At 39.2% G+C, this 10,309-nt stretch overlaps 1 protein-coding gene across 1 annotated transcript; it reads right to left on the reverse strand.

Moving 5' to 3' along the window:
- Positions 1-544: 544 nt before the first annotated feature.
- Positions 545-9,996, reverse strand: LOC106745393 (odorant receptor 13a-like). The gene is made up of 6 exons (XM_014620974.1): positions 9,842-9,996; positions 7,056-7,342; positions 4,012-4,111; positions 3,841-3,945; positions 2,938-3,087; positions 545-861 (listed from the first exon to the last, which is right to left on the reverse strand). The coding sequence occupies exons 1-6, from the start codon at positions 9,959-9,961 to the stop codon at positions 805-807; spliced, it is 819 nt and encodes a 272-aa protein (XP_014476460.1). The 5' UTR covers positions 9,962-9,996; the 3' UTR covers positions 545-804.
- Positions 9,997-10,309: the final 313 nt, after the last annotated feature.

Raw genomic sequence — 10,309 nt, forward strand, 5'->3', positions numbered from 1 at the left:
GCAAAGACAAATCGTTGCTATTGCCGATTACGCTACCGTATTGTGTAACGAGGATACCGAGGTCGTCGGTGTATCTTGATGTGTCGGCGATGCACCGTCACGGTTTAATATGGTTCTATCGGCTGGGGGATTAATCAGAAGGCAATTTGCTGTGTCTGTGTTTGCCCAAAAGCACTGGGTAACGTCTCATATTTAACGAAACACGTACAGCTAAAAAAGACCCGAGGGAAAAAAGATCATATATGACTATATATAATCATATATGTCCACAATGAAAAAATACTGTTGTTTACAAATTATATGCAGATACAATCGAAATAAATGCTTCTGATGCTACTTGTGCTTCTGACAGCACATGACATCGACATTTAATTAAATGATATAACATAATTGTTTTGTACCAACATATATGATCACATATGTAACCATATATATGGGCAAAATTCATATATGATTTTATAAAATTATATATAATTATATATAATCATTTTTTCCCGAGTGAGAGAGTGAGAGGAGGAAAAAGAAGTAGAAAGAGGGGCTTTTTGCGGGCCGTTATGGGGGGGGGGATGTATATTCCATTTCGCCCATCACCGTGTCGTACGCTCTTCGTCCCGCCGCCACAGCTCTTGCAGCTTCGGGCGCTTCTTCTTCATCCGCCTTTCATGCGAATTCTGAAAGCGCGCCGCGACTTTCACATAGGTCCTTTTTGATCCGCGCGTGTATTTTTGGGCTGACGGGCTTCGGCTAGTGTATTCTCTGTGAGATGGAGTCCGCACCGAAATCGCCAATGCCGCACGCTGATCCCTACTCGTGGCTCGTTGCCATCAAAACCATCATGTAGGAGAAGGACGTGCTGAGCACCTGCGAAGAACAAAACACATTCCGCGATTACGCTACCCCAGCCTCCCGCTCTCTGTAAACCAAGATACCTAAGTTTATTGGTCTTTCGACCAACATACCTGAACTTTGCTATGAAATATTATTTCACAGCACACAGTTGAAGCTATTAGTAACCGATTGTCCCCGGTTTTTCTTGTTTGCTCATATAAAATGGTGGGAAAGAAAAAATCAGGGGATCCTTTTCCATATAATAAAGAAGCAATACATCCTAAAGTTTTTAATGTTTTAAAATATATGTATTGTGATTGCATTGATTTTTTTTATTGTTTTGATAATTTCCTATATGTTGTGACGTAGCAGCTCAGAGCGCAAGTCACAAGGACGAAGACCCTCCGAAGGTCCTATTGCGGGTGGTGCGCTTCCGAGAGCACCGAATCGAGACCACCGGTTTGTTTTTTTTGTTTTTAGTATTTGCGAAACAGCGGAGACCGCGCGCCACGGGCGCGCGGGAGCAGTAAAGGCGAGCCCCTCTCCCCCCCCCCCCCCNGCAGCGGGAAGGAAACAAAGCGTCAACCGCCGAGTGGAGGAACATGGGCCCACCGAAATTCCCGCCGGACTCCGTGGACTCGCTCCTCTCTGATCTCTTGACGACTGTCGAGGAGCCGCTAGCGGCACCGCCGTGGCTATCGTTCCGACCCCTCGGCGGCAGTAAGGCCGGCAGGCCGAGGTCGCGCTCAAGGACAAGGAGCCAGGAGCCGTGGTACCGCGCCGGGATAGGCCGGGGGTGAAACGGCGGGCTAAGAGACAACTCGGTAACCGCCGGCAAAAATCCGGCTGCCGAAGAGGGGATTTCGGAACAACAAAGGAAAAAGAAGGCTGCTTAACATCGGCAGCCTCCCCGGTGGAGACAGATTTGTTCTCGTGGCTCGCAGACGATTTTCCGGCTTTCGTGCAGAGTTTTCGCAGGAGTTTTCCCCGGCCGTTTTGGGAGAGAGAGCAGAGTAGAACGAGAGAGAGCGGAAAAGCGAGGGAGAGCGAGCACGAGCAAGAGCGGAGGCGAGAACGAGCACGAGCGAGAGCGGAGGCGAGAGCGGACGCAGCGAGAGAGAGAGAGAGAGAGAGAGAGAGAGAGAGCGACGGGACGAGGATCTTCGAGAGCCAGCCGCCCGGGAGCCCGTTATTGTAAGGCCGCCTCACCGCATTCATTCTTTTCTTTTTGTGTTGTCGTAGAGCGCCGCGGGGAAAATTGCCCCGCGGTTGCAGCGTGCGAAGTCCCTCCCCCCTTGGCTCGGCTCGGCGGCCGTTCGAGAGGCCGGCTACTATTAGCGGACACCGTGGATCCGCCGCGGTTCAAAAAAAAAGAAAAGAACGAGTTAAATTGTATATCGGAAGGCGCTACGCCAAAGCGCCGTGTATCGTCCAGTTACCGAGAAGGCCAAATAAAGGTGTGCGGATCTACCGAAGCCTCTGTTTTTTTTTCTTTTTCGTGATCTCGTTCCTTTCCCGGTTGTCGGCGATTCCCGACGTGACCATCCGAACCACCCCGGCCTCCGACTTAACTCACCCCGGAGCTGCCAGTCCCGATCGGGACGAACTCGGGTCGCGGGGCCGACGCGCGGACAGCGTCGCCGACCGCGGAGGCCATTGGTTAGTGGGTACGACTTACGCGCACCTGGCGCCCATACGGACCAGAGGAGGCCCGGATACCGTTTCGCGTCCCGGGATTCGCCCGTCGGTTTTGCACCGGTGACTCGGAGAAGCCGAGTCACGAATTCCGGTCGCAATGTATATTATAGATATGTCAGTTTTAAAGTTTATTTTATAGAAGCTTCAATCCTCAAACATCTTAAAAATAATTATTTACAAGGTATGTAATCATTTTCATAAGACTATTACATATTTTAGTAGACTTGTTACTCGTTTCATGCACATAAATTTTAATTTTTCACCTTCAATAAGGCTTTAGAGCCCAAAAACAAAATGATGCATCGGTTTTAGTGCTTTTTCTCCACACAATTCAGTTTTAAATAACGCAATACCATTTCAAATACTATCTTAATTACCATACGGTGCTATAATAAATAAAAACCCTCTTACTTGGGCAAAGCTTTCAAGGGACATGCTGTAGAATTTGGCGGCGGTGATCCTGGAAGGAACGGCCGACCGTAACATCATGATTTGCAGACTTTGGCAAAATGTACCGCCGATCCAGCCGCTACTGTAAGCCGACTCGCCCACGGCATCACTCTAATGTCCGTTACAGGCGTTTACCGTAAATTAATTAAAAGCGATTACGAGATCAATAGGCTGCGTAGCAATGAAAATCCGTGCGTCGCTAATAGCGACGCATTAAATGCGTGCGTGTATTAAATCTATTAGTGCTTGTTTACGCTCTCTGCGCTCAATATTTGTCTCGGTGTGCCAAAAATATGTATATGCATGTGTGTGTGTGTGTGTGTGTGTGTGTGTGTTGTAGAAAAATGTATTGTAAATAAGTTATAAAATAAACTATGATAATCTGTGGAAGTAGATCCTGCCAAATTTGTATATAATAGCAAAACGACAAATCGTATATGATAACAAAACGATACACCCGATTCTATGAAATATGTAAATTTTTTTCTATCAAATTTACATGTATATAAAATGTATGGATTTTATTTTATATATTTCATAAATTTGTAAATTTTTGCAAGTTTCATGCAACAAAATTTACATGTTTATGAAATATTTATGATGTATTTGTGGAATATTTGTAGCATAGAATCTTTTAGAACGAATCTCCCATGCTGTCGTGCTAATTTGATTACGCAACGATTTCCGCTTGTATAAAACGAGAGAAATAAAAAATAAGAAAATTCTTGACAAGTTGAAAAAGGTCTAATTAATTGCAGGCAGAACGGTTCATGTTATTCCGAGTGTGAGACATCAACATACAAGCGGCCAAGTTTTGCAGATTTTAATTTTGTGCGACTAAAAGTAATCGGAAAGAATACTCGCCTCAATTATTAAATCATTCCCGCTGAAACTGAACATGAAAATCTCGAGGATAGCGGCATTTAGGAAAGCCGAATACTTCATCAAACGTCCTTTGTTCCTCAACATCTAGAGAAACATCTTGCATTAATATATGACTATTTTAATAAACAATCCTTCAGCGTTTAAACTCACTGAAGTGATTTGAAATCCCGCGAAGCACACCAGACCGGTGCTGATGACAAACTGTCCTAATGCCAGGACGTTTATGAGCCTCTCCAGCACATCCGCGAAACTGAAAAAAGAGAATCGAGAATGAGCGAACGATGATGATCGCACTAATTATTACGCACAAAACGTCATAAACAAATCGCATAAACAAATCACTACACTTACACGAGAACACTGTTTATCAGAAGCGATATATCGAATTAACAATTAGTTCAATAAATATTCATTCAATTTCAGATTTAATCAGTTTATCTTGACATGTAATTGTTTGCTTCGTGAATGCTCAAATTAAAATTTTTGTTCTCGTACCGTAAAAATATATTATATAAGCTGTTACGTCCTGGAAGAGGACGAACGCAACAAAATTGTTTACTCGCGCACTGGCGAGTCCTAAACGTACTGGTAGGTCTGCAGATCAGGTCAAGGTCCGGAGAGGCCCATTTACTCCGATCACAGAACGTACGTTAGGTGGTCCTTTATTTAAGTCAAAGAATTTAATATCTTTACCTGGGATAGGACCATATGAGTGTGTTGAGAGGGGAATTTATATTTAGGTAATTGAAAGGAGATGAATAAATAGTTTTAACGACTTGATTCAATTTAGGGCATTTTGAATAAAATAGTTTATTAACAATATAATTTGGTTCTCGGATGGATTAATAATAGTGGTAAATTGATAAGAAAAGTCATTGTAAAAGGTACAACATTTAAAAGATGAAAGGGTTAGCTAAAGTTAAACAATGAAATATGTGGGTTAACATTAAACAAATTTTTATAAATCAGCATTACTGGAATAACGCAAATACAAGATGAAGATTAAAGCGAGATTAAGCAAAAGGTAATTCGTGTAACTTAATTTAATACAATCGGATATAACGCAACAAGAATGTTTAACATATCGGTATAGCAAAGAAAACATCGTTATATAATACAAAGAAAACAATAATCACGCAGTGCAGGTATGTGTTTTGAGAGATGAAGTTGGATTGGAAATTGGATTGAAATGATTAAAAGTCATGTTTAAATATGAAATGGAGACTTACGATTTAGATGAATCAATAGACTGACGAGGACGAATGAAGACGAAGACGAAGGCTGGATTAGACTATGGTTGTGGACTGCTGAAGACTGAACTAAGACTGACTAACTAAGAACTGACACTAAGAACTGCAACTGTGACTGCGACTGTAACTAATTGTAACTATAACTTGAACTGAACTGGACTGTACTATACTGAACTTGAACTGGTCTGGACTGAACTAAACTAGACTGAACTGTAATTGTAACTGTGACTGTGACTGTCACTGACTGACTGACTGACTGACTGCAAGAAAAACCAATATTGTAACTGCGACTGTGACTGTCACTGACTGCAAAAGAACTACTATTGTAACTGCCCTCGCGGTAAAAAGGGTAAGGCTTATATAGGAAGGATTTCAGGGGATAGTGGACGACGTCCATCAATGAGAGGAGGTTGCGTGGAAGACGGTTACTCTGGAAAATTCCTAGTATTAATATAAACAATTTTAAAAGCCTAATCGCATAGGAGAACCCTTGTTCTACCGACTGTATACAAGGGTGGATAGATCGCAGCCCCATCGGGAGCCTTATGACATATGTGGACGGCGTGTACTCGTATCTTTTCATAAACCGCTTGATCAAATCTGTTTGTTTTATAATCATAAGAGAAGGAATTCGTTGCTATCTAGGTATCCAGTATGGACACATACGTTCCTAACGTAGAGGCGACAAGATATCTTAGTTATATAAAAAAATGAATCTATCGTCCCCGGGGTACCCAGGATGTAAATAAACTACATACCTTACATGAAGGCGGAATGAATCATAAACGCATTGGGAACCATGCGTTTACGGCACGTTTAGCGGCTGCCAATGTAATCTTATCTTTGTTACAGTAGCGCTTGCTCGAAGTTCGTCTGTTTCCCAATCATATAATTAAAAAAAAGAAATTCATAGTTTCCGAGACACCCAGGACGTAACAAAGCGAAAGTCGCAAAGATATCGTCAAAGCCGTTAGACTCACTGCTTGCCATCCGATCACTGAAGTTAAGCAGCATTGAACGCGGTTCGGAGATAAATAGGTAGATGACTCGGCCGCCAATAATTTTTTTTCTTTGTGCATGCATACTGACTGCTCGCAGAAAACTCCGCGAAAATTTATGTCTGCTTCTTCCAAACACTCCAAGTTAGTCACAATAAATTTCTAGCAAGCTGCGCGGTCGTTTATGTTAGGCTTAAAATACTTTTCCACATAATTTACCGGACACTTAAACATACGCTTGCTGAAAGCTCGCCGAAAACTTTATTTCCGATTGGGATAGCATAAAAATCGCTTGATTTTCCTTTCATCTGAAGTAATCAAGAAAATCAAAAGGGGGGATCAAGTATCCCCAGGTTTTCCTATTTAATAAGAAATATTGGAGTAATTATTTTATATGGATTGAGTAAATATTATTTGAATGCAGCAAACTGACAAAAAAAAGTGCTACATTCAAGTAATATTTACTTAATCCGAGTAATATAAATACTCCTCAACAAACATTTACTTGAGTATAACAATTATTTATTTCAGTGTATACACAGTAAATAATTTTTCTGGCACAGCAAACTGTTAGTCACTATAAGGACAACAAAAGGATTCGTTACACAAAAAAAATAATGTTGCTGTTACAGCAAAATCGTTGTCGTGACAGCAATAAAATTTAATTGACGTAACCAAATTATTTTGCTATCTATGTATTCAGCAAATAGTAATTAATACTCTTAACAAATCTTTTTGCTGTCCAAACTAATTTTTTGCTATATAATAATCCATATATAATAACTAACAATTTGCTATGCCAGCAAAATATTTTTCTCCGTATATGTATGTGTAAAGAAGTCACTCAAGTTTGAGTTGGCCCGGTTGTCGGTTGCTTTTTTTGAGTAAACGTTCACTCGATGAAATTCAGAAAGGCGCCTAATCGTGACGCGATATCGACACCTACGCGATAGCATCCTGATGACGCTTGACACAGTCAGCCATAATTTGTTTGATGTCGGGATCATCGCAACTCATCATCTCGAGTTTCCTTCGCAGCGTCGAGAATTTTGCCGATCCGTGCGTTATCGCGATCAGATTGAAGCCCGTCGCGCTGGTTATCGTGCCACCCGCGAAGCCACCGGCCATCACGTTGAAGACGTAGAGACACTGGTAGATGGGCGAGACCGTCTGGTTAATGAAGAAGTAGCCGCGAAACGGCAGAACCTTCTCCTCCGCCCCCAGAAGATAAACCTGATCAGACAGATGTTTCGGTTCTATCTAAATTTCTCGAAGTGAGATCTCGCTGAGAAACGAGTGAAAATTCACACGGAGCAAAGGTGAAAATAATCCCGTTATTCGGGATCACGAGGATAAATATTTAACTCGAGTTTAGGACGAGAGAAAGATTCTTAATCCATATAAGTAAATTTGATCCTGCAATGATAAAGTATGTTGCATCACTTTTCAATTCCGAGTGAAAATATTTGTTCGATCATTCTGAGCGGTAGAATTCGCTTTATATGAATTAAAAGTCACATGAAAGTCACATCCGAGAACTCGGCTGTCACAGATAAAAGGATTTTTTTAGATTTAATACTTCTATTTAATTTGACTAAAATTTGTTTCACAGAAACAACATATACGAAATATCATTTGTTTGAGTAAAAATTTTATTGTCTCGTTCAAGAAAACTCCATTATTTAACAGAAAGAACGTTATTATTTGAAATAATATCTTTTAACGAAATAAAATATGATTTCGTTACAATAAGTATGTAAAATAAAACAAATCATTTCTTTATTTCTTTCTTTAAAATTATCGTTTTTCTGTTTCGAACAAATTTTTTATTTAAGATAAAGGTATATATTGGTTGAAAAGTCTAACAATTGTACTTATCAATCGAAACAGTTTCTTTGGAATACGCTAATGATGAAATTTGTTCGGATGCAATAAGATTTATTAAATTTGAAGAAATTTTTTTCTCGGTGCACTCTACTTTTCGCAAGCAAGATTTCGAAAAAGTTCCGAGTTTTTTAAGACAAACCAGTCAGCTCGATAATTAATTATCATTCACTGCGATTAAACATCGCGTTTCGTCCTTTATGCGGATGAATTGATATTTCAATTTGATCAAAGAATGGGAGATCGCAAGCGGAAATAATTGACCGAGATTATAGAAATTTTTATTTATTGGTCATTCCTGTTATGCTATTTAATTATATTATTTGGAATTAATATTATTGTTAATTGCACGGTATCCATTCTTAATTCAATAAATCTCCCGTCACTGATTTATTAACAATTAAATTCCCCGCGTATCGGAGAAATAAATACGGTTAAAGGATTAATGTCTCGCGCGTACATGTGTGCGTGCAAGTGTTTTCGAAAGACTCATAAAGCGAAATAACCATCGGAAAACGATTCGCCGCGTAAAAAAAATCTACCGCAAAATTTGCGAAGCGGTAATAAACGCTTTCAGAATTATTTTCTCCGATTAAGGTACAGGAAACGGTTAATTAATAATAGTAAGGTACCGTTTCTGGAAAAAAATGGAATTTGTAAAGCTATAAATGTCAGCGTAAAACGTATGTGCATTGCGTTGCCATATCGCCCACTTTGCACATGCCGATCTATCGCTGCTTCGTAAAACGCGAGAAAAAATAATTACAAAGACGTGTGATGTTTTACGGTTTATTCTTTCGTTTCTGCTATGTATAAAAATTTCCCATTTATTTATTATTTCTATCTTGTCTTTCGTTTTCTTTTGTTTTTCTTTTCCTTTTGATTTTTTATTCACTCAGCTTCAACGAATTTACAAAAAATACTCCAGTTTCGAACATTTCAATACCCAAACGATACGAAGAGAGGTCACGAACTACTTGTGACATACACAGTAAGAAACATTTTGTTCTTATATTTAAATCGGTTCTTGTTAAAAGTTTTATGTTAAAACCTCAACATAACCGTATGTTGATGTAATATAGTGTGATTGTATTATTTAAAAATTTTGTGTTGAATTGATATTCAACATTCCTTTGTGTTGAAATAACACAATTTATATGGAAATATACGTTTATATGTAAATATACGTTTAACATAAAAATTTATGTAATTTTAGAGTTATTTTTTCTCAATAAAAAGCATATAGTTGCTATCTGTTAAATCAATACGTTTTGTACTAAATATCACATAGAGATGTCTTTTATTCTCTGACTGCCGTCAAAAGTAACACTACTGCATCAGTTCGTGCTCAAATGCACAAAATGTGAAATGTAAGGCAGGATTGCAAAATGAAGTGCACGAATAGTAAAAAAGACTGATGTTTTGTTTATAAAATAATAAAAATTATGTCTCCTGCAGACAACAACAATATATGTGTTTAACTTAGCATCAGAGCTGCCATATCGTGGCATGCAGGATATTAATACCACACATATATTCGTGTAATTGAAAAAAAATGTAAAAATTACATTTTATTTTAATTACATTTAACATTATAAATATATTACTTTTACATAAAATTTGTTTACAAATAGTGTCAAAATGTTGTGTTGCATTTTTTATGTTAATTTTGACATACTATTTGTGCCATATCTTAGCACATTTTGCGTTAAATCAACATAAAAATTTGAGTGGGCTTTTTTGGGACATATGAACAGGACACGTGTGTTAAATATAATAAAAGATTTGTATCTTTGCACATACCTCTAAAATCGGCAAGCACGAAAATATGACTATTACTCCGGCTACCATAATTATGAAACACCTGGCAAGTTGGAACGCGAAAATGCATTTTTCCTTCAGGACAACCCTGTCCTCGTAAGACGACGTAGCCCAATCCTTATGCATGATCTGAGTTACATACAGCATGTCCTTTCGACGAAACGTATAGACAATGAGGCGTATCACGGAAAGATAAAAGGCGGAGCACAATAGAGCGCATTCTGTTAATTCGTCCAAATCGTCGATATGGTAAATTGCATCGGCCGTCACAGTGACGCACATCGAAAGTAGCTGTTACAAAAAACAAATTACACGTCATTCAAGCTGCGTTATGTACTAGTGCACAAAGCTAGTTTGCCTCTTTACAACGTCAAAATTGAGAGTAATTGAAATTATCGGACGGTTTTCAAAGGGAATCTTGATTACTCGGCGACAACGGCTATTGCTATTCTTCCGTTGAAGCAATCTTTCGTCGTAGCTAATTCAAAACGAAAT

Source organism: Dinoponera quadriceps, unplaced genomic scaffold, assembly GCF_001313825.1.
Source record: "Dinoponera quadriceps isolate SergipeBrazil2010 unplaced genomic scaffold, ASM131382v1 scaffold1705, whole genome shotgun sequence".
NCBI lineage: Eukaryota > Metazoa > Arthropoda > Insecta > Hymenoptera > Formicidae > Dinoponera > Dinoponera quadriceps.